General features: G+C 41.1%; 1 protein-coding gene across 1 annotated transcript in view; it reads right to left on the bottom strand.

Moving 5' to 3' along the window:
- Positions 1 to 343: 343 nt before the first annotated feature.
- rai14 (retinoic acid induced 14) overlaps positions 344 to 27,793 on the bottom strand; it is a 32,362-nt gene continuing 4,912 nt past the window's right edge. Inside the window, exons 3-21 of the mRNA XM_061072056.1 lie at positions 14,306 to 14,436; positions 12,464 to 12,552; positions 12,196 to 12,260; positions 11,044 to 11,101; positions 10,675 to 10,745; positions 7,906 to 8,012; positions 7,601 to 7,785; positions 7,175 to 7,200; positions 6,700 to 6,789; positions 6,252 to 6,341; positions 5,350 to 5,472; positions 4,673 to 4,774; positions 3,436 to 4,134; positions 2,756 to 3,243; positions 2,372 to 2,540; positions 2,108 to 2,275; positions 1,862 to 2,023; positions 1,705 to 1,770; positions 344 to 1,175 (exon numbers count right to left, since the gene is read on the bottom strand). Of these exons, the coding sequence (XP_060928039.1) occupies positions 1,089 to 1,175; positions 1,705 to 1,770; positions 1,862 to 2,023; positions 2,108 to 2,275; positions 2,372 to 2,540; positions 2,756 to 3,243; positions 3,436 to 4,134; positions 4,673 to 4,774; positions 5,350 to 5,472; positions 6,252 to 6,341; positions 6,700 to 6,789; positions 7,175 to 7,200; positions 7,601 to 7,785; positions 7,906 to 8,012; positions 10,675 to 10,745; positions 11,044 to 11,101; positions 12,196 to 12,260; positions 12,464 to 12,552; positions 14,306 to 14,436 (2,976 nt within the window). The 3' untranslated portion in view covers positions 344 to 1,088. The remainder of the gene's footprint in view (positions 1,176 to 1,704; positions 1,771 to 1,861; positions 2,024 to 2,107; positions 2,276 to 2,371; positions 2,541 to 2,755; positions 3,244 to 3,435; positions 4,135 to 4,672; positions 4,775 to 5,349; positions 5,473 to 6,251; positions 6,342 to 6,699; positions 6,790 to 7,174; positions 7,201 to 7,600; positions 7,786 to 7,905; positions 8,013 to 10,674; positions 10,746 to 11,043; positions 11,102 to 12,195; positions 12,261 to 12,463; positions 12,553 to 14,305; positions 14,437 to 27,793) is intronic.

Raw genomic sequence — 27,793 nt, 5'->3', positions numbered from 1 at the left:
TGTTCTCTATGAGGACTTTAGAGCCGCAAATAAAACTGTGATTAGTAAGTGCAGGCATGTGACACAAGATGGAGGAAAACAGAGTAGAAGAGAGAAGAAGAAACATAAGAACTTGCCTCCTATCAACATTTTGTTTTTGATACAGAAAACAGTTACATCTTTATGTGTTAGATATGAATACTAACAGGAAAATAAACTAATTTAAGTGTCACTAGATCAAATAGTGCGGAGAAAAAAAAAAGCTTCTCATTCATACAGACACAAAACAAGGCCATTCAATTACAGCAATCAAACCTCTTCATTTTCAGTACAGTGACGTAGGAAACATGACAAACAAATCCAATTCAGTAAAATTCATGTTTATACATGTTTTGTGCTAATAGGAAAATAGTAATACAAACAGTTTCATGCTTTTCGTCAAAGAAGTGCGGTCAAAAAAAAACGTCTGTGATTTGGGCTGAAGCAAAGTCACATGCATTGTTATCAGGGAACAAATAATTTAGATGTAAAATGTGGACAACACAGGAAACATTAAAACTAACACTGTTGTATCATAAAATAGATACTAAATAAACATCAGCGTCAGCAGAGTCTTTTCTTTCCTCTAAGTGAACGTTGTAACAGAAGCAAACCCCATCAGGCACATCTGCTGTAATAGTGCACGCGTACAGATGTTTGCGTTATGGCACTTGTGCGTCTGCATGTCGAGTTAAGGTTGCTGCACATTTTCAGTGTAGTGTTAACATGCACATACAATATACATTTGGCTGGTAACCATTCATTTGAATGGTCAGTTGGCTGATGTACAGTATCTGTATGCTGCTCTGGAGTTTCCCCAAAAACATTTTCCACCGTGAGATTGATGACTTTAAGAAACAAAAGGGTCAAAAAGGCAATGAACGAATGACTGTAAACATTTAGAAATACTGAAGGTTGACTCAGAGGCACCGTGCGTCGGCCGCGTTTGTGATCGCCACGAGCAGCGGGGGGGTTGGGGCGTGAGGAAGAGGCTGTGGTGACAGACGCATCTGAGAGCAGCGGTTCACTTTGACTTCAGTCTCATTGTTCTGGAGCGAGCAGAGTGAGTCTCAGCACGTCTCCTTGGTTGGACTTGGCATCTTGCACATCATCAGAATCTGCTTCAAGGCTTTCTGGACGTCCTCGTCCATCTGACCCTGAAGGAACCGCAACACAGGATCAGTCAGCTGTGATTCAAATCACTCAAATAAAACAACCATCTCTACTTTTCACCAAACACACGGTCCAGTACGATGCAGAATGTTTTCAAACCCTCTCGCCTGCATCTTACTGCATCGTACAGGAGTTTTACAATTTAAGAGATGGACATTTTCAAAACCTTAGAAGATAAATCTAACTATCAGCATGAGATACCACAACTACTAGGTCAGAAAATATACTTGTTTATAATATGGGTGAAATGTTCCTAAAACCTTTAGTGTGGCAGCTGTTAGCTTTTTACAATCTACTGGTACTGCATATATGTTGTAAAAATGTTTTATTGTTATTAAAGTTTCAAAGATCTATGCTATGGTATGTCATTGACAACATTGTATTTGTTTTTTTTTACTCTTGGCTCATCACTCAATTGAGAAACACACGTATGAAAGGAAGACTAATGAAGTTTGATTGATTGATTTTAAAATATTAAGTTGGAAACTTGCAATGAATCATCACTGAATTTACCTGGACAGCGTAGAGGAGGTGCATCCTATAGACTGACACTATCTCATTGTGCTGCTTCTTCGACTCCTACAAAGAAAGAAAGCAAGAGTTAAACATGATGGTTTTTAAATGAGTAGTACTGTGTGTTGTACTTTGACGTGGGTAAAAGAGGTCGTACAGCGAGCTGGTACTGCAGCTGTTTGATTTGTTGCTGCATCGTCTCCAGCTGCTGCTGGTTCTGCTGCAGCCTCTTGGAGGGGGAGCCGGCGCTGTAGGAGAGCTGGGACAGGCTGTTCAAGGCGTCTTTTAGCTTCCCCACCTCCCGTGACAGATCATCTATCTGAGGGAGAACAGAAAACAAACGTTCGAGGTTGAAGAGATACTACAGTGATGAGCGTTCTTTAGTGGTGACCAGATTACTGACCCTCTTGTTTTTCTCCCTCTCCGAGGCGACGTGGTTCTCCACCAGCTGTTTGAGCTGACACACGGCATCCTGGGCCTCGGCCAGCCGTGACGTCAGCGTCAGGTTCTCCTTCTCCCTGGACACCCCCAGCTCCTGCAGTGCTTCCCACTCTGCATGACTCTCCCGCGCCTGATAGATGGATAACATATTGTTTAGGTAAGTATTTGGACATACATGAATTAAGTGTCCACACAAAGTTTTCTGCCTTCTCCTCTTTTCTTTCACCTTCTGCCATGCATCAGTAGCCTCCAGAGCCATCTCATCCTGCTTCCTGAGCGCCCCCTGGAGGAGCTGGGTCAGGTGGGTCACCTCGCCCCCCAGCTTGTCTCGCATGGTGTCGTGGTCCAGACGGGACACTGACACCTCTGGGGTGACATCGTTTTCTGCCGTCAGTCTTTGGAGGAAAGTGGAAACAGCAAGTGTAAGAGAACATGTATCTTTGTATCAACCACCTTTTAGTATAAGTATAAGTACATTAAAATTGTACACATATACAGACCTATAGTAAAAGTACTTAAGTTACATTATTCTACTACAATGCTTAATGTTATACAGAATATACTGCTGTATAAACCCATCTTACAGACTTTATCTCATTTCTCTCCTCACTTGTTCTGAAGCGCCTCCACCTGCAAGCTCTTCTGGCGCAGCTGCTCCTTCAAGGCTTCTGATTGGCTCTCCAGCTCTTTGATGGCGTTTCCCAGAGATGACATCACCTGTGTGTGATCGGCGAGGGCCACACTGTTCTGCGCCTGAGCTTCTGCCTCCTGCTTCAGCGATGAAATCTCCTCCTGAGCGGCCGCGTGCTTCTTCTCTGAGCCGGCTAACAGAGTCTGCAGCTCCTCCACCTTGATGCTGAGCGCCTGGACGTGCTGCTGCTGCTCTTCCACAGTAGGAGACGATGGAGCACTGCTCTCAGCTCGGGCCTCCGCCGCCTGCTTCTGAGCGGCGCTGAGTTTACTCTTGGTTTCACTGTAGGAGTGCGAGAGTTCCAGCAAGCGACGCTGCAGCCCGGCTGACACCTCGTTCATCTCAGCTTTCATTTCTTCAAAGTCTTTGGCTGCAGCTTCAACAGGGACCGTTCCCCTCAAAGCCTCCTGGACAACAGGAGTGAACAAATGTTAATGTGAATAAATGTTGAAGTCATAGAATCAAAGAAGTGACTTAATTAGACTAAAATAGTGACAGAAAGATGAAATTATTGAAAGAACAGGTTAAAAACAATGTTTTAAATGACTGAATGTACTGAGATGGATCATTTTGAGTCAGAAGAGAAGTATCATTTCTACCTGGAGCATCCTAATCTCCTTCTGTGCCTCCTTGTACAGCTCCTCAATCTTTGCACTCCTTTGTACTTTCTCCTTCCCACTCCGTCTTTCTTCCTCAGTCCTCCTCAGCTCCTCTTCCAACGCTCTGATTCGCTGAGCCGCCTTCTCTTGCTCACATCCTGAATGGATCAGCTGGGCCTTCAGCTGTTCCACTGTGGACGATGAATGTCTCTGCGCTCCTTCTTTCTCCGTCATCTCCCTTCCTTCTTTTCCCATGCGAGCCCTCAGCTCCTCCACCTCCTCCACAGCTTGGTGGTATCTCTCCTGAGTGTCCGTCAGCTTGGCCTGCAGCTCTGCCAGACTCTCCATCAACTCTGCCTCCCTTTCTTTCTCCCTCACAATTTCCTCCTCCTCTTCTTCTTCCTCTCTCTCGGGCTTCAACTGAGCATGAAGCGAGCGGTTTTCCTTCCTGGTTTCGAGCAGTTTCACCTGGACGCTCTCCAGCGCCTGCCTCAACAGTCTGATCTCCTCTTTGCTTCCTTCTCTTCCTCCCTCACTCTCCTCTTCCTCTTGGCTGACATACACAGGAGGGCTGGTGGAGGGGACCTGTGGTGGTGATTCAAATTCATCCTGGGTGGAGTGGAAGGAGGAGTTGGAGGCCATGCTGTTAGGACGACTGCTCTCATTCAGGTCCTCGTTTCCTTGGAGAGACGGATGTTTCTGATGGTAAGAAAAGTTAAAACTAAATAAATAATTTGTCTTCTGATTCTAATTTGAAATATTAGGCATTCATTGACATTATATTCTAAATTAAACATCATCATATTGCACCTAATTTTCTGATTTATTTAATTTCATCATGGATTTTTAGAGATAAAGCAGTTAATTGATCAGCAGAAAGTCTGCACATTTTACTTTATGGCATTATTGAATCTAAGTATGTGTATGTGTCGAGTATGTGCTCTACTGAGTCAAATTTATCAGGTTCCATGACAATGAAAATAAAAGACGTTGGTATCCAATAACTCTTTCACTCTACATAGGGACATGTAACTACAATGGAATTTATGTGCTGGCAACGTTGATTTACTTTTTTACTCTAAATTTTACTTATCTTTTGTATTTCATATCAAAACAAAGTCAAGTTTCAGTCGTGGTTTAAGTTTTTCAGCTCTTTTTTAGATGGTGTACAATATACTTCCCTAAACTTGACTTTGTTCAAAGGTTTTACTTAAACACTAGTGAGGGGGTCACATACCTTAAGTTTACTTGCAAGTGTCTGGTTCTCCAGAGTAAGAGCATTAATCTTGGCTTGCAGAACAGAAACCAGAGCTTCAGATGCTGTAACACTGTGTTCAACCTGTCAACACATACAAAACACACATATATATTACGTGCACACACACACACACACACACACACATACACAGAGGCATCAGAGCAGTGATCAGGACCACTCGCTACCTGCTGAAAAACAAAACGAGTCGAGACACGTCGAAGGTTAGACCTCCTCCAAGAATGCTAAGGTGAAAAGGTTCAGCAGTCGTCTTTTGACAGACCTAAGTATTAAACTTAAAGAAACAGAGTTTAGTTTAACTTTTAGCGACAAAGACATCTTAAAAGTTCGAGGAGCCCCGGATGTGATACGTCTCATGTTGTTGTATCCAACTAAAAGGATTTGAAATACTTTTTTATCTGGTTATGGTAAAAAAACAACATGTAATGATGATCCATCTACAACCTGTTAATACACCAAGGAATACATTCACTGTATATGTGCTGTACTCAACATTGTGAGTACAGCGTTCTGCTTTTCATACAAAAGTCTGACTTCATGTAGATCCAAGGCCACGGTTCCTGTCGTCACATCTGTTCTTAAAATCTGCTGATTCCCAACGTCAGCGTGTCACTTAAGTGTTTCTGAGTCATTATCACCTTAGTATCCAGCTCAGGACCCGTCACTGTCTGCTTCAGATCTTCAATTGTGTCCAGCAACATGTTTCTCTCCTCGTGGAGCTTCTCAACCTGCTCTCTCAGCGTTCCTCGAATCTCATCCTCCTTACGAGTGAGAGAGGGGAGGGGAAAGAGGGACAAGAGGGTGAGGGGTGGCAGGAAGGACGAAGGGGAGGAGGAAGAGAAAGTAAAAGAGAGAGAGGTGAGGAATGTAGATTGACCCACTTGTAAATTGACACATTTTCATTGGTTTCTGTTGGTTTCAACAAGTTGAATTTCAGACTTTTTAAGATCATATCGGGAGAAGTTAAAGATGAGTACGATCGATATGAGAGAAAATCAGAGTCCCAGGTTTACTTAAACCTTTCCAAGGTTGCAGATAAGGTGAAGTGGCTGAGTAGAAAATAAACCTTGAAACACCACTATCTCAAAAACTAGAGGCAGAGACAGTGGCTATCTCTTATCTTTCCCTCAGCCAGGCTGATTGAGAGTGATAATGGATAATTCTGACTAGTGTTAGTAGATGATCAATTATCAGTTGGTCTTGATTGTAGTTTTTTTTATAGCGTACTACTATCTCTATTGTTGAGAGAGGAACTACTCTGCTGGCTGTCAAAATATTCCTTTTCGTAAATAAAAGTAATTTTAAAGCACAAAGAGAGTAGCGTTAAATTAATGTGAACAAAATAAAGACCCACCTAAATATATTTAAGACCTAGTATTCAGTAATTTTAAGGTTGAGTCTTTTTTAATCTCCTGTGGAAACCCTGCCTGGGATGTTGAAACGAGTTGTATTTATTTCTTGGCGTCATGTGAGTTTCCTTATTCTCACTGTGCTGCCACCAATACAGTGCTGGAGGCATTTTACTTGATTATGTAATTACCTTGTAGCTGAATTTCTTGGGCGTGTCACTTTTGTCAGAACCAACAGTCCCAGTGGAGGTAACGATTGAAGGAGAGGAGGGTCCTGAGCTCTGAGGAAGAGGGATGAAATAGTTGAGTTTAAGTTTAATCACTTGTTTAATTTTCCTCATAAACCTTTAAAAACTCAGATAAAAACAGTATCATTTTTAGTATTGAGTCATTACTGCTCTATACCTTTTTGTTTTTAGTACATTTATATTTCATAGTCTCATAAGACAGATGAAATTAGCTTACATGTTATTTTTTAAACCTGTAACTACTTTCTGTATCGGACCGAGTTTACAATAATATATCAGGTAATTCGCAAACAAACAAGTAAGTGGGACTGTGTATTTACTGCAGACATGCGCAAATGTGAAGAGTGGAGAACTGACTCAAGCAGAAAGATGAACAGACTCATGCGTTTACCTGCAGTGGGCTAATGGGAGGTGGAGGAGGTGCTTTTCGTTTTTTGGGAGTTGTGATCCGTTCATCACTTAGTTTAGCTACTTGATCATGCTGAAGAGCCGGCAAAGAAGAGCGAGTTGAAGAGAGATGACGGACGGAGAGAGAGAGAGAGAAAGAAAAGTGTGGTGCTGGTTAGTAGGAGGATGGTCAATCAATGAGTGCTACAGTAAGACAAAAATGGCAAAAAGTTTTTTTTAATAGCTTAGAAATTGAATATTGACACTTCACAGGATACTAAACTACTGTTATACGACTAATTATAGACATCATTTGGCTTTTATTGGTCATTATTAGCACATCTATCAGATTGCAACACTAAAATGTTTCTGTTTCTTCTAAATGATTGGTTTAATAAGCTCAAATATTTTGTTGCTGTTTTAAACATTGATTGATTGTTAGTGAGGAACTGAAAAGTAAAGAGCAGAAAATGTCTTACCTGAGGACTTCTAGGAGACTTTGCGTCTGACAAACACAAAAATAGGAAAAACATTTTAAAAAAAGAATAGAAACTTGAGCCTTCCTTGAAAATATTCAAACAGGTAGTAATTAATTCATAATGAATGGCAGTATGCGCTCTTGGAGAGATCTTACCATATCTCTGAAGACCTAAAGAAACTGTAATAACAATTGAACTCCTCCAGGTGTCAGTGTTGACTGCATTGAAATCGGAGCCGTATGAATCTTTGCCACAAAGAGGCGATACATGCATGTGAATGTGTTTGTGTGTATTTATGTTCTTTTATACTATTGTGACGTCGAGGCAAGGAGATAGTAAAGACTTGTGGTTAGCTTTCATCATGTCATTGGCAAAAATAACTCAAGGGAACTTATGTGAGTCATTACTTCCATGAGTGACTCTCACCTGAGACCTGCTGTCTGCTGAGGGCGGCACTGAGGGCAGTTGTCACCTCTGAGTTGCCTGACAGTTTGGCGTAGTGTGTGACATCATGACCTTGTGAATCGACCGCTGACAGGTTTGCGCCTCGGTGAACCAACACTTCAACAACAGACGCTGTGTTGGACTCACTGGCCAACATCAACGCTGTCCTGTGACACAAATGTTCATCATCAGTGCAACATCCAAGTATCTTTACTCCGTCTTTACTGCTCTTGCATGTGATTCCTGAATTCTCTGTGTCTCAGGAGAAGACTTCATTCAGCTCGTACCTGCCGCTGTTGTCAGAAACGTTGATTTCAGCTCCACAGTCCAGCAAAGTGCAGCAAACCTCAGCAGGAGCATGTTTAGCCGCCAACAGGAAGGAGGTGAATCCATCCTTTGAGACACAGACAGGATAATCATGAGTGAGATCATCCTAATGGAGCGACCATACACCCACATATCACAGATTAATATGAAAACATGCAGTTCTCTGCATAACTTGTCTGTGACATCAGGACGAGAGCGTAAACACAGAGTGAAGTAAGTGTCTGTGTGGTGAGAGAAGTCTCAGATTCATGTGAGAAAGGACTGAATATCTCCTACTGGAAGTGAATTTCCCAGCAGATGAACAGAAAAGCTAAAATTGTTCCACTACGTAGAGGCGTGTGTTTTAGAACGAGAGAGAGAGAGAGATGAGCAAACTCCAAAATTATATATTTACTATTTTAAATTAATGGCTTGAGAAGAGGTTATTTCCCTGAGCTGGGAAGCTGGGGCAGTATTTCATGCAACGTAGACATCCCACATTTCTCCCCAGGATTGACGGATCCTAACCCCAAGAACGACCCTTGACCTAACCTTAACCTTCTATTACGTAAGTGCAAACTAAACATTTGACTGGCTGGGATTTTTTAGGGCAGCGTGCGGCATGAGAGGAGCTGCTGCCTGTAAGTCTCAGTGCAGGAACATTGACTTAACTGAGATTAAGTCGGGAAATAAAATGGATTTTTAGTAAATGACTCAACAGTTAGATATGAAGGCAAAGTCTCCACAAAACAAACAAAAACTGATCAGGAACTTGTTTTCACTGATCAATTATATTGTTAAGAGTTAAGAAAGAAGTTTGAAAACCTCTTAATTGCCCCTGTTAAGTTACGTCTACAATCACGCACCATTATAATTTAATCATATTCGTTTTCTATGTAAAATATCTATAGAACTACGTAACTAGTAATAAATGTAGTGGAGTAAAAATACAATATAACCCTGGAAGCATTAAGTGTCAAAGTGACAATTTAGTACATATTCATACTTAAGTTAAGTTCTTGAGAAGTTTCCCACCCACTCAAACAAAGTCTGTTGAAGGAATCTCCGACCACGTCTGTGAATCATATCAAGGCTGAGCTTCTCCTCAGTAAATGAGAAATATATTTCTTTCCAACAGCAAACATAAGGAAGCTTTTATACTCCAACGTACCAACGTCTCTGAGCAGACTTCAGTTTACATTGGCTTGATTTTCTATAAACACTTTGTCTGACACATGTTTGGACCTGAAACATGTTTCCTCTGTTTCTTCCACTTTATCTCTGTGTGTTTACTGAAGTCAAATCTAGATCAAGTAGAGAGATAGAAGTGTGCTGTAGCCGGTGATGTGGACCTGAGGCTAACAAGCTGGCATCTTCTACCCAGCACAGACACAGCCATCTGTACTTTACTGATTCAGGTTCTCAATAGATATCGACTTAAAGCAGACACACCTGCTCACGTCTCCCTCTCCCTAACTTTAACCATAGTTACTACTTACCTAACCCTAACCCTTGCTCTAATCTGGACCTAAACCTAACCTAAAGTTAAAACTTGTCAGCTTTGAATTGAATGATTTACACTGTGGGAACTTGCTTTTTGTCCCCATCAGGAAAACAAGTTCCCACAGATTTAGGTCCCAACAACATTTGTAATACATGGACCCGACCCACACACACAGATGATTATAACTAGAAAAGTAAATGTTACAAGTGAAACTGATATAATACACTGTTTTAATAACTAAAGAAAACAGTAGTACAGGCTTGTTTGTTGTTTATGCATATAACACTTAAAGCAACATTTTTTCTAATTGTGCAATTTGCCTATGCAGCTTCTTAGTTTTTTAACAACACGGAGACAATTGTTGGAAGCGAAAAACCAGCATTTAGTGGCTGAATGCTCTGATTGTACCGGGATTCAGAAGAAACCATTTACTTTTCTTGTTATAATCCCACCAGCCTTTGGTTAAGTGAGAACATGAACTAGTTTCAAAAGCCACAACATAGAATGTGTTACATGTATAAACAAGTAACAAGGCTGCAATATTTTTAATAAGAAACAACATCTGTACATGTAAACTGATGTTTATCTCCTCGCAGCAGCTGTGGCATGGAAGTAAAGGGAGGGAAATAAATGTGCAACACATTCTCTTTATTTCTTTTCTCTCGCTTGCTCACGCACTCAAACACACACACAATCATGCTAACACACTGCAGTTGGGTAAAAACCACAGGCATGGAGCATCACTGCAATGGAGACCACATGTCTGAGGCTTAAGAACAGAGTTCCAAAAGTACAATGACCCTCTACCACACACACACACACACACACACACACACACACACACACACACACACACACACACACACACACACACACACACAAACACATATGCACACAATTTTAACCCATCTTAAAACAGAGAGGGACATGGACAGGAAATGTCCGTTGATGAGGATGGTTCATATTGTCAGTTTACAGCTGTGAGAAACATCTGCTTCCTATTGGTTTTGAGACAACAATACTTTACTTCTACTTTCCTAATAAACCTCATAAAAGCTGTAATTTAGGAAACAAGAAGTCTGACAACAGCTAAAGAAAATCCAGAGTGTATTGTTGAGTGGAGTCAGTGATCTGAATGAGACTGAAAAGAACGTTTGTTTCTTTTTTCTGTTACAGAGAGTTACTGCCCTGCCAGGAAAAATATGTCTGCTGAAGAAGGAGTGGAAGTCATAATGAAAGTACATACTGCATCTTTCAGGTTGATGGGACATTTGAGTTCACACAGCAGTTGGACGGTCTGGATGTTCCCACTGGCAGCTGAAGGTAAAACAAAACAACAGTCAGACAATGACAGAAAACACAGATCGCAGCTTGATCTTGTTTGGTTTCGTTGAATTTCGCATGATGCTTTTATCTCCTCTGTCTGCCGGTCTGATTTCTAACTGGGCTGAGTTCACGTGTTATCACTTAACTCCAGACACAGCAGATGATTTACACCAAGTAAAATCAGAGCTTAAACTTAATCCTGCCACATATTTTCCCACGTTCTTCTCTAAGCAGATCAATATTCAACGAAAGCTCTTCGGTTGTAATTAACTGAGACTGACAAACGTACCAGCGTGATGCAGCGCCGTCTTTCCTGAGCTGTCCACAGCATCGGTTGGACTTTTACTCTGAAGAGAAAAAGAAAAGCAATGTAACACATGAGTTAATGTTTATCAAAGGAAAGTCTTGTCATGTAACATTCCCTTGATTGTCTTTCAAAACCTTCCAGAGAATAAACCCTGAGTTTGTCCGAATCAATCTGAAAAACTCAAAATGTCTGAAATAATGTAAGTGAAAATTTTGTTTGCTGACCATTTTTGATTTCTTAAGAAAAAATGTAAATACAGAATGGAGTATATCCTCTGAACTACTGACACCAACAATTTGAATGTGCTATTAGACAATACTGTGAATTCACTGCACATGTTTGCAAACTATGTACAACTGCATATGCCTACAAAATAAGAGCATTCCATTTTGTCAATGATTAACAACCAGATAATAGTTTGCAACTACTAAAATCCAGGCAACAAACTGGCACAACTACCTCAACTCGTGTGTTTTTTAAGACCCTCAAAGAACAAAAAAAGTTTAGAGGGCTAAGGGGGAAAAAAAAGGTGTTTAGGAATTTTTAAAAGTTGCTGCGTTTGAGCAGGTAGGTGTCGGTGAGATGCTGCAGACTGTGATGGAATCAAAGCTGTGTGTGTGTTTAAAGTGTTGAGGGCCAAATTTGGTTTAATACAATTGTTGTGATGCCAATTTGACTGAATAAGGACATTTTGGTCGGTCCTCACTAACTTTAAAGACTGTTTAAGAGTTAGGAGTTGTAGAATTTGGGTTGGAATTAGTTTTACATTAGGATGGTTGAGAATTAGCTGTTGTGACGGCTATGGTTAGGATAAGGTGCTTGGGAATGAATTATGCCAATGAGTGTCCTCTCAGAAAGAGAAGAGCATGTGTGTCATCGTTACAGAATATCAAGACTATTCAGACTGTAGGTTTCACAAAGTTACTGCCAATGCTTTCACACATTCCTTTTTCTCTACACCGAGTGTTGCATCCAAGAGGAAATCGTCCTGCTGCATTTGTCTGCCATTTAAACATTCTTTGTTTCATATCTTTTTTTCATAACTATTTCTCTAGACAAGAAACACTACACAATAATTACACAGAATCAAACACTGTGGGCTTTTGAAAGCCTCCTTCACTTTGTCCATCTTACCTGAATGAGCTTTTTACAGCACTCGGTGTGATTGTGTTTGGCAGCCAGGTGTAATGGATTCAAACCTGGACAAAGCAAAAAAGACTTAAATTAAGAAAAAAAGGCCCACAGAAATTATCTGAGGGAATAATGTTCCTAGAAATGAATCCTACATTTGACCTCAAATGTTACAAGATTTGAATCAAGTCCTAAAACCCAATAACCCAAGTAGAACACATTCTAAATAATTCACACTTCATCTGTGTTTAGCAGCAGCTCAGATCCGTACCTGCAGCATCAGTGAGAGACAGATCAGCTCCATGAGACAGGATGACAGAGAGACAGTCTGTCTGACCTCGAGCAGCTGCTGCATGAAGACTTTACATCAGCAAGAAGAAACAACAGATTAGTGATGAAGTACATGAACACAGATGCTTGTTAATCTCAGTTATTGTTTCTTGCTAGTTTTACAGCAGTACACATGTAGCGTTGAGCAGCTCCCCTGAACAAACTAATTTAGCAGTTTTCAGAATCTAAACTTTCCTTTTGGTCAATGTTACTTTCAGGAGTTTATGAAATAAAGCGCTGCCTCGTGTGCAGGAATGTCACAAGTCAATATCAACCCTTTATGCAAAAAAAACACCCTCTGAATGGTGTGTCTCTTTGTGTGCATGTGTGCAGCAGTAGGCAATCAATACAACCCCTTTCCAGCTCAGCGAGCAGAATTAGAAAAACACTACACATTCCCCAGCCTTCCCTTGGTGTGCTCAGGATGCACGCACGCACACACACACACACACACACACACACACAAACACACGGCTATGCCCACATGCCTTTCAATCAGGTTTTATCACCATAGAGATACTGTAGACTCCTCCTTTGTGCGTTCTGAAAGGATCGGAGCATTGCGAACCCGAACCAGCGCATTCATCTTGATTTACAAAAGCTGTGAATATGCATCTGTGTGTGTGTTTCTTTCTTCTGGCAGAAACACACACACACAAAAAGGTCAAGGATGTGAACTGCTGGTGGAATAAAAAAAAAGGCAGTGTGTGTCTTTCAGCATGTGAAAATCGGCACATTCGCTGCTCTCCGGGTATTTGTTCCTGTGTGTTGATGTTCCTGTCTCTGCGTGAGCTGCTCAACACATTCAGGTCAGCGGGTGTTGTGTTTCAGAAAAAGAAAGAGGTCAAATATTAACACTGAGCCTCTGTGTTATCAACAATCTCAACCCGGTGAGGCAACGAGCTGCACCGCCTCTGCCCCAAATGAACTCGCTCTCAGAAACACTGAATGTCCTGGAGGCTGAATGAATGGTTGCAAAACGTCCACCTTTCTGGAAATAAGAAAAACGGCTGTATTTTTAGATCAGCCATTCATTTTTAAACACTGTGCTGCAGCGCCTGAGAGTGATTTCTAAAGCTTAAGACTCGAGAATCTGAGCCTGCGGTTCAGGCACATGTAATGCTTCAGTTTAAAAGAAAAACACAAAAAATCTCCAAGGCCGGATGATTATTTTGATTCAGTTACACCAAAGCCCCGGATTGTGCCTGAATAGCTCCAATTTTGGATGTGGCTCCGGTGGTACAGCGGGTTGTCTACTAACCAGAAGGCCAGCTGTTCGATCCCAGTATCCCCCATCCCGTGTGCCAAAACGTCATTGGGCAACATACTGAACACCAAATTGCCCACAAGGCGGCTGTACCGGCAGTGTATGAGTGATGTTTAATTGAGAACGTGCTGCATATAGATGCACTGTATGAATGTATATGTAAATGAGAGAATGGAGACAAACTAAAATCTGTATATTTTAATTGAATCCTTTTCATAAAAAGATCTCAATCAAGTTATTTCTCTTTTTGATTAAAGCTGCCTCGCCCATCTCACAATAAATGAAAATATGTTACTGCTCTCTATTGTCTCACGTCTCTGACAATACTAACGCTGCAGGTATTTATTTGTATTAAGCATATTTTGTTTCTGCTGTACTTGTACATTGTACCTGAGAAACTTGAGAAACTGAATTCCCTGCTATGCATTACAAGCCGTAAGTAAAATTACTAGATTGATAATATTTACCAAAGCCAGTTTTCATTTGTTTACTTAATAAAATAATCCAAATGCTTACGCTGATCTGCCCTCAGTGTCCAGCTTCACAGCGCTGGCACCTTTCTTGGCGAGAAGAGACGCGACCTTCTCCGCCTCGCCGTGCTCCACCGCAGCAAGCAGGCGCTCGTCATTCTTGTTCCACTCATTGACCTAAAGAGGATAAAGGTGGGAGATGGAGGAAACAAGAGAAATGAGGTGAGACAAAATGCTGATATCAAATGTAATCAATGTGAAAACAAGGACTAAAAGAAAATCATCAACATCAACACCAACAGAATAATCCACAGACTGTAAACAGACATCTTACACAAGGAAAGTATCTTGCATCAATGTTTTACCTTCTCTTTAATAACAGTGTGCGGCACATTCCTCACATTGAAGGGCTGTTGTCAGACATTAACAGAAACATTAGCAAATCCTACTCTGCAGCCAAAATGGCTGAGATGCCCAAAATCTGAGTAATGTTTCTCAGAGGGGGGGAATGTTTTCCTGGCTCTGCAACAGCCCACACAAAACATTTGTGTCCATATGCGAGCTTGCACACACACACACACACACACACACAAACACAAACACACACACACTTAATCAGGATTGAGTGTGGATGTACACATTGACACACACACAAACCAAAAGGCCCCACATTTGTATCTCTGACAGGGAACTGAGTTAGTCAGTAATTGGAAAGCTTCGCACATGATCTCATACAGAGACCATCTTACAACATGGCACAAGATACAGTGCAGCCGGCAAACAGCGTTTTTAACTACATCTACAACAATAACCATATAAAGGCGTGGTTATTTGTGGTTATTGTGGTTATCGTGGTTATTTGAAACAGAGTTTATACAAAGGCTGGATTACAATGTATTTCTGTGCTAAATATTACAGATAGGCAGTGTTACTTTTTGTAACAGAGAAAATGAGCTCCCGAACAATCATCATTGAGATAAGAATAACAGTTTGAGAGATCTAATTCACGTGTCCATTCACTTTTTTGTTTGGTCCATGTCCCAAACCCTAACATGGAGGAGACAGGGTTCATGACCTATATGGCAGCCAGCCACAAGGGGGCCGTTGAGATGCTTTAGCTTCTCTTTTGCGGAGCTGTCTGTGTCGTTGTAACTGGCGGCATGAGGTGTCTGTGCACTTTGTAGAAATTGAGATATTACAAAGTGAGTTCAAACGATCATAGATTATATGGAGACACCTTGAGTCACTGAGTTGTGAATACGTTTACATTACTGTTGTGATTCAGGATGGTTTGGCTGACTGGTTATTTCCCTATTAGAGGCACAGACTGAAAGAAGCCTGCACGCTGATCTGAGAACTGAACCCACGGACCCCAGACATGTCGGCAGTGCCAGCTCTCCATGCAGCCACCTGTGCGTGTTAGGATGCACTGCAGTATTAAAGTTGACCTGATAGCCTCCTGACCAACACTCCATAAATACCAGAGGTGAACTGTACACTATTTCAAGAGAGCAATGAGTCAGCACAGCTATACATGGTGTAAAGAGCCTCTGTGAGGCCAGTCACTGCAATAGATTTTGCAAAGCTGGTGGAAAATCACTGCTGTCACTGTAACATCAAGGATGATCAAGTCAAAACCACAGAGTCATTAATGTGGAGGAAATGAAACACAAGTAATTGTTGCTGTTTTGTGAATTAAACAAAGTTGATGACAGAGTGAAGGAATTATCTTTTCTCGCAAGGATGTCTGGAAAATTAATTCTTGTCCAGTTGTAAACACACACACACACTCCATATCGGAGACTGATAGTGATCCAGGCTTCAAAGGATTAGAGCTAGAGGTGAGATAATATTCAGGAGGTGGTGTAAGATGAGAAAGTTCCCTGACAGACTGGAAATAACAGACGGGATATATAAGGACACACAACTGAGACCTGAACCGACATACACCTCCAAGAGTATTCCAAAATATCCAAGGTCACTTAGAACATTCAGACTTCACAATTCCTGTATTTTTGTAGACACTAACCACATGCATTATATATTTTTTATATCTTTACTAAATAATAGCATGTTCGTCACACGATTTTTTTTAAAAATTAACATAATTTTATATTTATATTTTTATAAACCTACATCGACGAAACAAAAAAACTGACTGAGAAAAACAAAAATATCCTACATTTGTGTGCAAACTGCAGTGCTTCTGTATTAATAGTGTGTCTCTGAATGCTGCGTGTTAACAAAGGTGTGTAGATGTATTTACACAGTTTTTGTTCGATGGGGAATGCACGTACTGGCAGAACGATGACGACAGACTCTTCATTAGCTTGATTCTTCAAAAGCTTGTTTTTTTCAGATGCTGTGAAGGGAATTGTTGGACATCAGAAAGGTTCATACATGTTTTTTTGTATGATAATAAGTTTGACCTTTCTTAAAGGAGGTCACTGCGGGGTTGGGGCGTGAGTTTCAGTGGAACACATTCAACACTGTGAGTAGTGTCCAGTGAAACATGACACAGTGGAAGATAGCTGAGTCTATAAAGGACACATATCGTACAGCGCAGTGTTTTCTCAGAGTTGGACTGTGGATTTGCTTCCCAGTGTGATGATATGAAAAGTCTCATGATTTTCATACAGACAGTCATGTGTTATTTAATCAGCGTGAAGAGCACTGAGGCAATCAACCACTAAAAATAGGTGAACTTTAGAGATGGAACTGAAAAGAGAAAGAAGAACCTGCGTCTGTTGCCTCTAATCCAAACCATCAAAGAGAATGTAGAGCAACTGTAATAGTGGACTGTTTACATTATACAACATTTACTTGAAACAGATGCTGCTTGTTTATCTTGTTATGAGAACATCAGGAAGGGTGGAACTTATCGCTGTAATTGAGCGCCTGCTTCTCTGTATGACAGTTTGAATAACAGGAGCAGTCAGATCCAGCAGATGGTGAAGTGACATGTGATATGACCTCAGTCAGGCTTCTACAGTTTAATTAATGACCAACTTGTCTATTGTACACCTGAATAAATCAGTAACCAGAACGGATCTTAAAAAAGAAAAAGGATAAGTTGCCTCTTTATGTGAAGATCATAGACTGTAAATAAAGATGAACAGAGCATCACCTCCAGTTACCCAGAAATTAAGCAGAAATACCAAAGATAGAAGCACTGACATCTTGTGCATTTGGAGCCAGAGTCTGCTAAGCAGCCACCAGGGGAAGGAGCTGTGGTGGTAAGGTTCATGCACTCGACCAATCCTGAGTCATCTCAGCTTTTCAATCATCACATGTTTCCCCCATTATATCAAATACGTAATTAAAACCAAACTTACCAGAACAATGAATCTACCTTAAATGACAAAACTGTAATTGAGAAAAACATTGTTTGATGTGTGCTTTGATTTTTAGTTGCTAACATGGAGGAGGTGGAATTCATGACCCATATTGCAGCCAGCCACCAGGTGGCGATCAGGATGCTTTGGAGCAGTGATGTTCTCCATCTTAATTTAAAGTCTGTGGTGAGAAACTGTGATTGAATTTTTACTTCCCCATTCCACAGTCGAAAATAAAATAATGTGGGCAAAGTTTTCTCCACGTAGACATGATGCAGAACATCAGTAAGTTTTTCCACAGAGTAAAATAAAATATACAGATCTTTGGTTTGCTGCCCGGTTTAGATGATGTGTAATCTCAGTTCCTGTTTACCACTCCAGCAGCGAATAGTATTAAACTGTGATCATGAGTTGTTCTGTTGGGAAAGTGTGTCACAAGTGACGGACTGATTTGTGATCCCACTCAGTCGAGCTACAGGCGGCGTATGTTGGGAAAATGTCTTGCAGAGAAGAAAAAAAACACCGTTTTTAAATGCACCATGCAAAAGGTTTATCTTCAAAATGTACCAACCTAAGATTTAGAGAACAGCCCAGGGGAGATGGGGCAGAGTTGCTTTGAAAGGCGGTCAACCACACAAACACATCTGACCAAACGGGGCAATAAGAAGCCACGTTGCAAGAGATAGTTTGAGTGTGGTTCCAAAGTAGAGAGCTATAAAGAAGGTATGGGCTAAAGCAGCATTTTAAAACCAGGAATGCCTTATTTATTTTCCTGGTTCAAAACTTGTCATTGTCATCTAGAAAACTACCAGGTTGGTTCTTTGCATCAAGAAACTACAGGAAGGTTTAGGTCAAAGAGAAGAGTAGAAAGCCCAGTTTCCTGTGTCTCCTTATAACTGCCTTGTTGGCAAAAGTTTCATTCCAGAGATACACAACTCTCCAAAAGCTTTTACCTCATCTGAACCTCTGCTATTTCTACAGAGCAGAGGCAACACTCCCTTTCTCTATCAGTCAGAAATATGCACCGCTGCTGTTTATTACCATGTATTATTACACTAATGGGATGGTACGACAGAGAAACCAGTCTCGCAACATCTGCACAGCTGTTTCGTAGAAGTCAACATGTCTGCAGAGTTAATGAGTACACGTGTAAAATAGGAATACCTCTTTGTGCACAAAACATCACAATGGTCGCTCTCAAAGTTGAAATAAGATCCATTACTTGAATAATTAGGAAATATAAAAACATCCATAATGTGACAAGGCAAACAGGTCGGTTTTTAAAACACAAGGAACATCTCCATCTAAAAACTAACACATATACAGTTGACATTGTCTTGTGACGGGAAAAACTGGAATGGACTTCTAACTTCTACCAACACATAAACCCCCTACGAGCACCAACAGAAAGAATTACAGTGGGACACTCGTGATGTACCGCAAAGCATGATCTTGCCTAATGGTCTCTGTGATTTTAATAGGCTGAAGAAGAAAAAAATGAACGGGCCTTCACCAGCGAGCAGCATGACACCGATAGAATTAGACTGCATAGTAATGGACAGGTTTAAGTGGAGCGGAATGCACTGCTCCAGTTTTGGCCCCACACACGCACACACAGACACACACACACACATACACACACACACACACACACACACACAGGAGGTTGATGAAATGATGGTGATGGGAGCGATGGTGCAAAGTCAGCATGGGCCTTGGGTCAAACTGAAAAAGTGTCAGTGAGTTCAAGTTTTCTACAACAAACAAGACTGTCAATTGCAGTAAAGTGGAAATTGTGAAAGGCATTGTTTTAGTTTTTTCAAATTTTGAGACATGTTAGCAGCCATATGATGAATCAAACAAAAGAGTAACGGCAGATTAATTAAATTATTATTATTTGCAGTCCTGCTCCTAGACCTCCTGATACTGTAAACAGTCAAATACTGTACAAACACAGCATGTGGGAAACTAGAAGGTGGCTCAGAGTCTGCATACCTCCACCAAGGCTAAAGACATTTCTCACCGTGTTCAAGAAAGTGTAAAAACATTCCTTGATCTGCCCTTTGAATCAAACCCGCTCCAAACATTGATGTTTTCTTCCATGGCCCATCCCCCCAACCACCACCCTTCCACCAAGTTTCTCTAAAAATCTGTTCAGCGGCTTTATTTGTAATCCTAGTAACAGACAGACAAACGGCAATGAAAACATGACCTCAGAGGTTACAAGCACACAACACATGAACTCTGAATGACTTTGGACAATATCTGCTTGTACTGAAAACTTTAGGCTTAGCCACATTGTTCTGTACCAACTGCAAGTCATAGGGTCACTAATCCTGAGATTATTAACCAATAAAGTCCAATGTCTTTGTGAAATGGATCTCACTTCCTGCCTTGCTTTCGTTTCTGTTTCCTCGTCTGTCCGGCTGCCTCTCCTACAAGTTCTAGACAGAACCTGGAGGTGTTTGTGATAAGAATGTTTACAATAGGATCAGGGTGTGGACCGTAATGTTTGTTCCCTCTGTCTTAAGCCTGACACTTACAATGACACATAAATGGTTCACTGATAACACTAAGTGTTTCCTGTTTGTGCAGGTTTGAGGCTGGCTGCAAGGACAAGGACGAGAGAGCAAGGAGCTGTAAGACACGCTGAGAGACAAAAGAACCATTGGAGGGGTATATATGAGACCTTTTTCTACCCATTATATCCTGTGCAATGGTTTAAAGTTATATTTTAAACTCCGTCTTTCCTTTGGCCACCTCCCCCCCCCCCCCCCCCCAGGTGCTAAACTTGTCTTTTTATTTGTGAAGTCTTGAAAACAAATTATGAAATCACAGCTTCAAACATGGAGTCGTTCCTTCCGTCTCATGCTAAATTGCAAAGAAAACAGATGTGCATCAAGGGTGTTAATCTAACGGTCGCTGCATAAACATTTCTGCTCAGAGTTTTTTCTGTTTTCCTCTGAACTCTCTCAGTTCTCCGGAGGAAAAACAAACCAAGATCGGGAAACAGTCATTCCTGTATTAGGCTCTGTATGTTTGTAGAGCTCGGTCACTCGTAGCAGACAGAGTTTAAGAGAAAAAAACATTTGTTTAAGAAAACCTTAGGTACTCTCCTCCAAAATAAAGACAACAAAATAACATCTTTGTTGATCTATAGATAAAAAGGTGTTTGTCTTGGAAATCATCAGGATTGACTGTATACGCCATTGCAAACGCTTATATTCTACATATAAAGTAGTCAAACTTCCTAAAGCTTGAACTCATTAAGCAAATAGACCTGGATCTCAAATCTGTGCACATGTGTGAACTCAGGTGAAACAAAAAAAGAAAACACATGTGAAGTAAAGCCTTCAACAGGAAGTCTGAAGATTAGAAAAATGATCATGCATATCCATGGCAAATTTCATGGAAATCTGAGAATGACTTTTCCAGATGACTTGTTGTGGATTAAAGTCTTATTTCAAGGAAAACTTTATCTGGCTGCAGCACCAACATGACTTGTAGTCATAATCTGGGAATGAAAGATATCCGTCACAATTTTCATGGTGGTCTCTCCAGTGTTTGTCAGGAAATCTCACTGTGGACAGAAGCGTCAGACGGACAAGACCGAGCTATGTGGTCCGGCTGTTAGCAGGGCAAGAAAAACAAAAAACAGCCTAGAAAAGAAGAGGGGAAATAGATGTGAGGAAACATTAAGGCTAAAGATAACTCACAGAGGGACTAACACAGGCTCAAACATGGAGAGGAAAGGAAGTTTGGTTATGTAGAGTATAGGAAAGGACAAAAAACAGGATTATTAAAATGAAAATACAGATTTTCACACACTAAAGTAGATTTGTTTTTGTGTTCGTGTTATTATATGCAGAGATTAGAGATAAAGCTGAATACATGCATAAAGAAAAGTAGGTTAGATGGGAGGTAAAACCCACAAACAACACAGATTGAACTCCAGAGGGAAATAACACTTTCCATTCACATTGCATGAAAAATTCTTTGTTTGAGAGACATGGGAGGGCACCACAGACAGGAAGGGGGGGAGAGGATGGAAGGCTGAACAATGTACAGGACAAGAAAGAAGGAAAAGAAATAGTGAAGGAAAGAGAGTCTGACACATCTACAATATCAGAGCCTTTTGATCAGCAGTGGCTGTTAACTTCAAACCCCTTATCTGCAACAAAGCAGATGCTCAGTTGTCCTCAAACAATACATCCTTTCTCTGGGGCCACAGCTGAAACTGCTTACTGTCCTCCGGAGCACAAACACAGATCATGCACACACACACACACACGTTATACACGTACACACACACCACAATAGTGTACTAGACTCTGAAACCCAGAATAAGAGAGTCCGTAGACACGACTGCTAAACAAAGGCCAGATGGTTGCTCTCATAATGAAACATGCTGTTACGTGTTTCACAATACTGGACCACACATTTATATAATGCAACATATTTACAACATTTCTCTTATTTGGCAACTTTGTTTTAGAATAAACTACAATTTTTACAATTTGGACTTGTGCACCGTGACTTTGACGCCGCAATTTTCCCTTGGGAATAAATAAAGAATCCTATCTATCAAATAATTAGCAAACATTGATACAGTAAATATATTATTAATGTATGTGCATTAGTTTGTGGATACCTGACCCGAGCTCATTGGGGCCGAGTCGGCCTGGATTCGGACAAAAGTTTTGAAATTATATTCGGGTTCAGTCGTCTGCTTGATTCTTTACAATGCATGTGCCTGAAATCTCGGACAAGTTTGAGCTCTGTTCCGCTCGGCCGGGTGTGTCCAGAAGAATATTGCAGCTCAACCCACACTCTTAACAATCATGGAGTTTAAGGAATACACAACTGATTGATGACTGTAATCCAATAAATGTGAAATTTTAAGTTTAAGTCATTATTTCAGTTATTTTTTTAATGGTGATTTGATATTTTTCTTAAAATTTGATGACTTTGCCCTAAAACTCTTCACACAGCAGTGGAACTCCATTGTATTTAACAGTTAAAATAAGACATGGGGAGCCTTTCCACTTAAATTTCACAAAGAGAAAAAGAAAAACACTAAACTGTCACCACGTCCTCCATCAGCCTGTCCTGCCCTCACTCCACTTCAGTATCAGCCCTTGAAAAACTCACATTATTCTAACTCTACTCCAAACATTTCCCTTTGACCCCACTAATTACTTATCATTTTAGTGCCTCTCTTGTGCTCCTCTTATAAACAACTTGTGTCGTTCCAAAAATACTACGAGGCCACCATGACTCTAAGAAAACAAAGCCATTGTGTACTCATGGACTCATTCATAGAAAATGTGAGCACAAGCTAAGTTTCAGGAATTTTGTATTCAGGTCTGCTGCTGTAACTCTTGAAATATGTGTTCTTACATTCTTCTTGTCATTGAAAAGTTGTTTTAAAGATAAAGGATTGATGCAGAAGTCGAGCATTGGGTCATTTATGGGTGTAAGATGACCTCCAGTAAAAAGCAGCCCTCATGCAACACTTCCTCTTGACACAAATAGCCTTTCCTGCCCTATAAATAAACACGGCTGGACTTGGAAAGGGACCAGCCTCATTACGCTGGAGGGCTGGTCATAAAGTCAGTGGAGTAAGGCAAAAATATACTGTACTGCTCAGTTGAGAAAGGGCAGGAAGTTCATAGATGCTCACACACAGTCGGGGTAAGAAGGACTTAAAGAAGAGTCAAAAGGCCTCGTTGACCATTGTTGAGCTGCTTGGTCATATTTGACAATTTTGTACGACAAACCTAAAAAAGAGGAAACTGTGTTCATCTGGCTGCTAGACTTTAAAGCTGTATCCATAAAGCTGTCTTTCACTTCCATCACTTAAATCATTAGACAGAAGTAAAAACACATGTAGGCCAACAAACGAGTGGGAACAGTTCTCGGAAGTGAGCAGCAAATCACAGCAGTGCATCGCCAAAAGTGTCTCGTGAAGGAAAGTTCTCATCGTTTTTTCAGGTGAACTGAGTGTAACCCTTCCTCTATCCATCTCCTGGCGTGAATATTGTTCCAGTTGTTCGGAGAAGGCCAAACCAAACAACCAGTCTGAACCGAGTAAGGGGGGGGGGGGGGGTGCAGCCCGCCCTTCTTACACAAATGGGGTTTCTCTCTGGGTCGCTTTCTTCCCATCATCCACAATCTCTCCTCCTTTATCTTAGTCTTTGAATCATCTCTTCCCTTATTCAGCTCTTGTCCCTCATTACGTCTCTCTCCTCAGTCCTTACCACTCCTCCCCTGTGGCTTAGAAGGAACTATTCCTCATTCATCTTATCTGCTTCTGTCCATCTTTCTGGTGCCGCCATCATTATCAGAGATTAGTTGTGTCTTACATCATTGCGACGCCTACATGTAGCTCTCAGCGATGGACTGAATATAAAGATGGACGACGCGTCTCCACTTCCACCCATTGCATGACAGAAAAATACATTTTTGAGTAATTTGTGGGTGGGGGGGTGTATGTGTTTATGACCTATTCTGAAGCCACCAGGGGGCGACTTGTCATGTCGTCCATCTTTTTAGTCTATGGTTTGAACCACGTCAACGGACGTGTCAGTGCAGTGAGTCTTCCCACACTGCAACTTGATAAGTATCTCTCCACAAATCAATTTTCATAAACACAAATCAGCAGACATCATCACCAGTGTCCTGTCACACGCAGCAAACAAACAAGCCCATGCACAAACACACACCCACACAAAAATTAGCATGCAAACACATGCACAGACACAAGGATTACACTTAACCGTGCTCACTGCTTAGTGTGTGTGCGGGTTCCACGGCCGTATGTGTTCAGTTCATTACACAGGAGATAAGGAAAAGAGAGATACCGCCAGCAGGTCCTGCTCTAATTGGACCCATGGTTACACGGACTCTAAACCATTTTCCTTTGCCCAGACGTGGATTTAATTTAACTATTTCACACACACACACACACACACAAAGACACAGACACACCATGCTACTGTTAGCATGTAGACTAGTACAAACCTATGGTACAAACACAGACAAGAGAGTTTTCATCATAAGACTGATACTGAAACTAGAAAGATATCACAATACTCTGCTGTAAGAAAATGGTAAAATACCACATTTCACTAGTAGCTGTACTTGAAGATTGCCAGTGTTTTAATGAGTGCTGTATTTCCTGAGTTATGTCAATGAGCAGCAGCAATGCACTGTGTGTGTGTGTGTGTGTGTGTGTGTGTGTGTGTGTGTGTGTGCAGCGTTCAAATTCCACCAAGTCTATGATTGCAAACCCAAGTGCTCTTGCCAACTGAAATATGGAATATGGAATCATTACGTTTACATACCAGACAGCGAGGGGCAAACCCACAAACACAACAGGAGCTTTTTGTAAAAAGTGCTTGAAACCAACACAGACTAAGGAAAGCAACACATTGAACCCTCAAAAACATCTCACCAACAGACCTGAGGCAGGTTTGCAAATGTGATAATCAATTTATACTAACAGATTTTCCTTCTCTGTTCTAGCTGGCCTATGGACTTTACATGTGCTGACACTGAATAACATGTTTTCACCCTGGTTCCTGGACATAATCTGAATTTTATTGTCTGTAGTGAGTGTGAACAGAGTCGTAGTAATCCCTCCAACTATCTCCTGCTGACGAGGGCCAACACAGACTGACACACACCCTTCCTCCACCTCCTCTACCAGATTAATGCTACGAGCTGCCTCTGAGGTTTTACTGTCCCTCTCAGTACTAATATCCTTTTGCTACACCCAGCCAGAAGAAACCATTCAATGCCAAACCACGTCAGTCTGGGGCCAAATAAAACAGAGCCAAGTGGAGATACTTCAGAATGCGCCTCAGTTTAAAGGAAACCTATAATTGATGGACTGCTACATTAATAGGTTACTATATAATGATTTTTATATTGTGGCTGAGCTATGTTTCAACTGTTATGGAAAAAGTAGGGTGTAACATATTTCTCTAATGGCTAAATATTCCCTGACGTACTAAGAAGCCAAGGGAGTATTGTAACTTAATGTCAACCGAACTGTGCTCAGGGCATTTTTCATAAATGCGTTCAGATGATCAGCATGTGATTCCCTCTGAGGAGCTGCTCCAGCGGACACACTTTACAACGTTTGATAAGCAGGACACTGTTCCTCCAATATTTACACAGCTCCTCTCAGATCCTATAGGTGCCAAAGATGCTGTAAACAGTAAACCCGCAGTTTAGTCTCCAGTGTCACGTAGTCGGGATGAACTGGAGCCACGAAACAGCTGTGTGGAGTGAGAGGAGACAGCGTAATCCACACATCAATTAGACACAGAGTGGATGATAAGGGGGGGATCGTGTGTGTGTGTGTACGCCCTCAGTAATCCTGCTTAGTCTAGCAGCTGCAGGAGGAGGTTTAATACAGCGACAGTATGAAGGGCTGGTCGAGGGTTTAGTACCAGAACCGCTGTCAACAATAGAAAACAGAGATGATACCAAACAAAGACTGGGTACGTGTAACTGTGTGTGTGCACGTAGCGCGGCCACTAATGTGCCTGGGGGATGGTGGTAAAGGGCTGAGAGTAAGATAATAGTGTAAGTAAATTAAGTCATTTAGAGCAGCTCCGCTCGAACAGCAGGGACCGAGCTGTAAACGTGGTCTCAAAGGGTCGACACGCACGGCGAGATTTAATTAAGATTCCTCTAATTACACACGACTGTTATGGGATTAAGTTTGTTTCAAGACACCCTCGAGAAAAACAGTCAAATTTTTTCTATATGACAGAATGGTGTTTCCATTGCTTCACTGTATGTAATGAATTATAGTAAAGTCTTTAGAGCTGCTTAGTGAAACTCTGTCATTGTCAATATCTAAATTTGTAGGATAACATATAGAAAAGTCCTGAAAGCTGGAACTGAATATAGTCTAAATGCAACTAAATCTATAACAAAAACACAAAGTCTTACTGTATTTCAAGACAAAGCTGTTGTATAAATGCTTGTGCTTAAACAACATTTCCCATTTGGGATTTAGCATCTACGGAACAAAGGGTTTGTAGAAAAAATCTCTTTGCGTCAAAATAAGTGAAAGTGATTGAGCTGAATAGACATTGCATCAATGAGGTGTAATCTGAGCATGATAAAAAAAGAGCCATTCTTATTAACATCATCTGTTCAGATGACAGCAGAAGCATTTATGACAGTTGACTGTTCAGACACATCTGAAGCCTGTAAATCTGTCTGTGTCTGTTTGCCAAACCCGTTCCCAGAAACCAGATTACACCGTCTGCTCGTCTTTAACGCTGCTCTCACGCACGCACCCACACACTGGACCTCCTCCATTATACTCACTGTTATGATTGCTGTTTGGCCGAATAGGATTATCTGAATTGATCCACAAAACCAAAATGTCAATAATCTTTTCCAGATAAATAATCCAGCAGAAAAAGACAGAAACGCTTGCACAGAGTCGAGTAGACAGACCTGCAAGTATAACAGAACACACACACACACACACACTCTTGAAAGAATTCCGCTGATTCACTTTGACCTTGCATAACTACCTACACACCTGCTCACAGATTCTGATAAAGCAGCACGTGTGTTTCCGCAGGGCACGGATCTCTTTTATTACTCTATAACCACTGCTGTGTAATCTGTGAGAAAAATCACACAATTCAGCTGTTCTGTGTTAATCCTTTGTGCGGCAATAATTCTCTTTAATATTGAGATTGGAAAGCACCTTTACTGTAGGCGGCCTTTTCACACTGCTTAGCCTAACAGTGGATTCACAGTGCAGCGTTTGATTAAAGCCGATCTACTTAACCTGGTGACACTCTCTGCTGAGTCTGACTGGCTGTAACATTTTGCACAGTCAGACATGTTTCAGACAATTAAACACACTGGTAAGGTAAAGATAAATTGGTAATAAGGTCTGCTTTTATCAAACCTAAATGTAGTGGACGACGTCAGGGTTATTAAATCCATGATGGCACATATTGACTTGTGAGTGCCTTAAGTACATTGACAGAGTATCCTTTTATTAATCAGTGCCTCACTACAGTTGCTTATGTGAACATCAGCAGTTGTTTCATAGCTAATGGTATAAGGGCCGATCAGGTGTTGTGTATTTATAATCAGTATCTCTTTGTTACTATTATCCTACCTGAGTTTATTGATTAAACCCAAAATGTCATTAT

This window comes from Limanda limanda, chromosome 1 (assembly GCF_963576545.1).
Source record: "Limanda limanda chromosome 1, fLimLim1.1, whole genome shotgun sequence".
In the NCBI taxonomy this organism is placed as follows: Eukaryota; Metazoa; Chordata; class Actinopteri; order Pleuronectiformes; family Pleuronectidae; genus Limanda; species Limanda limanda.
This window is presented reverse-complemented; position numbering and strand designations above follow the sequence as displayed.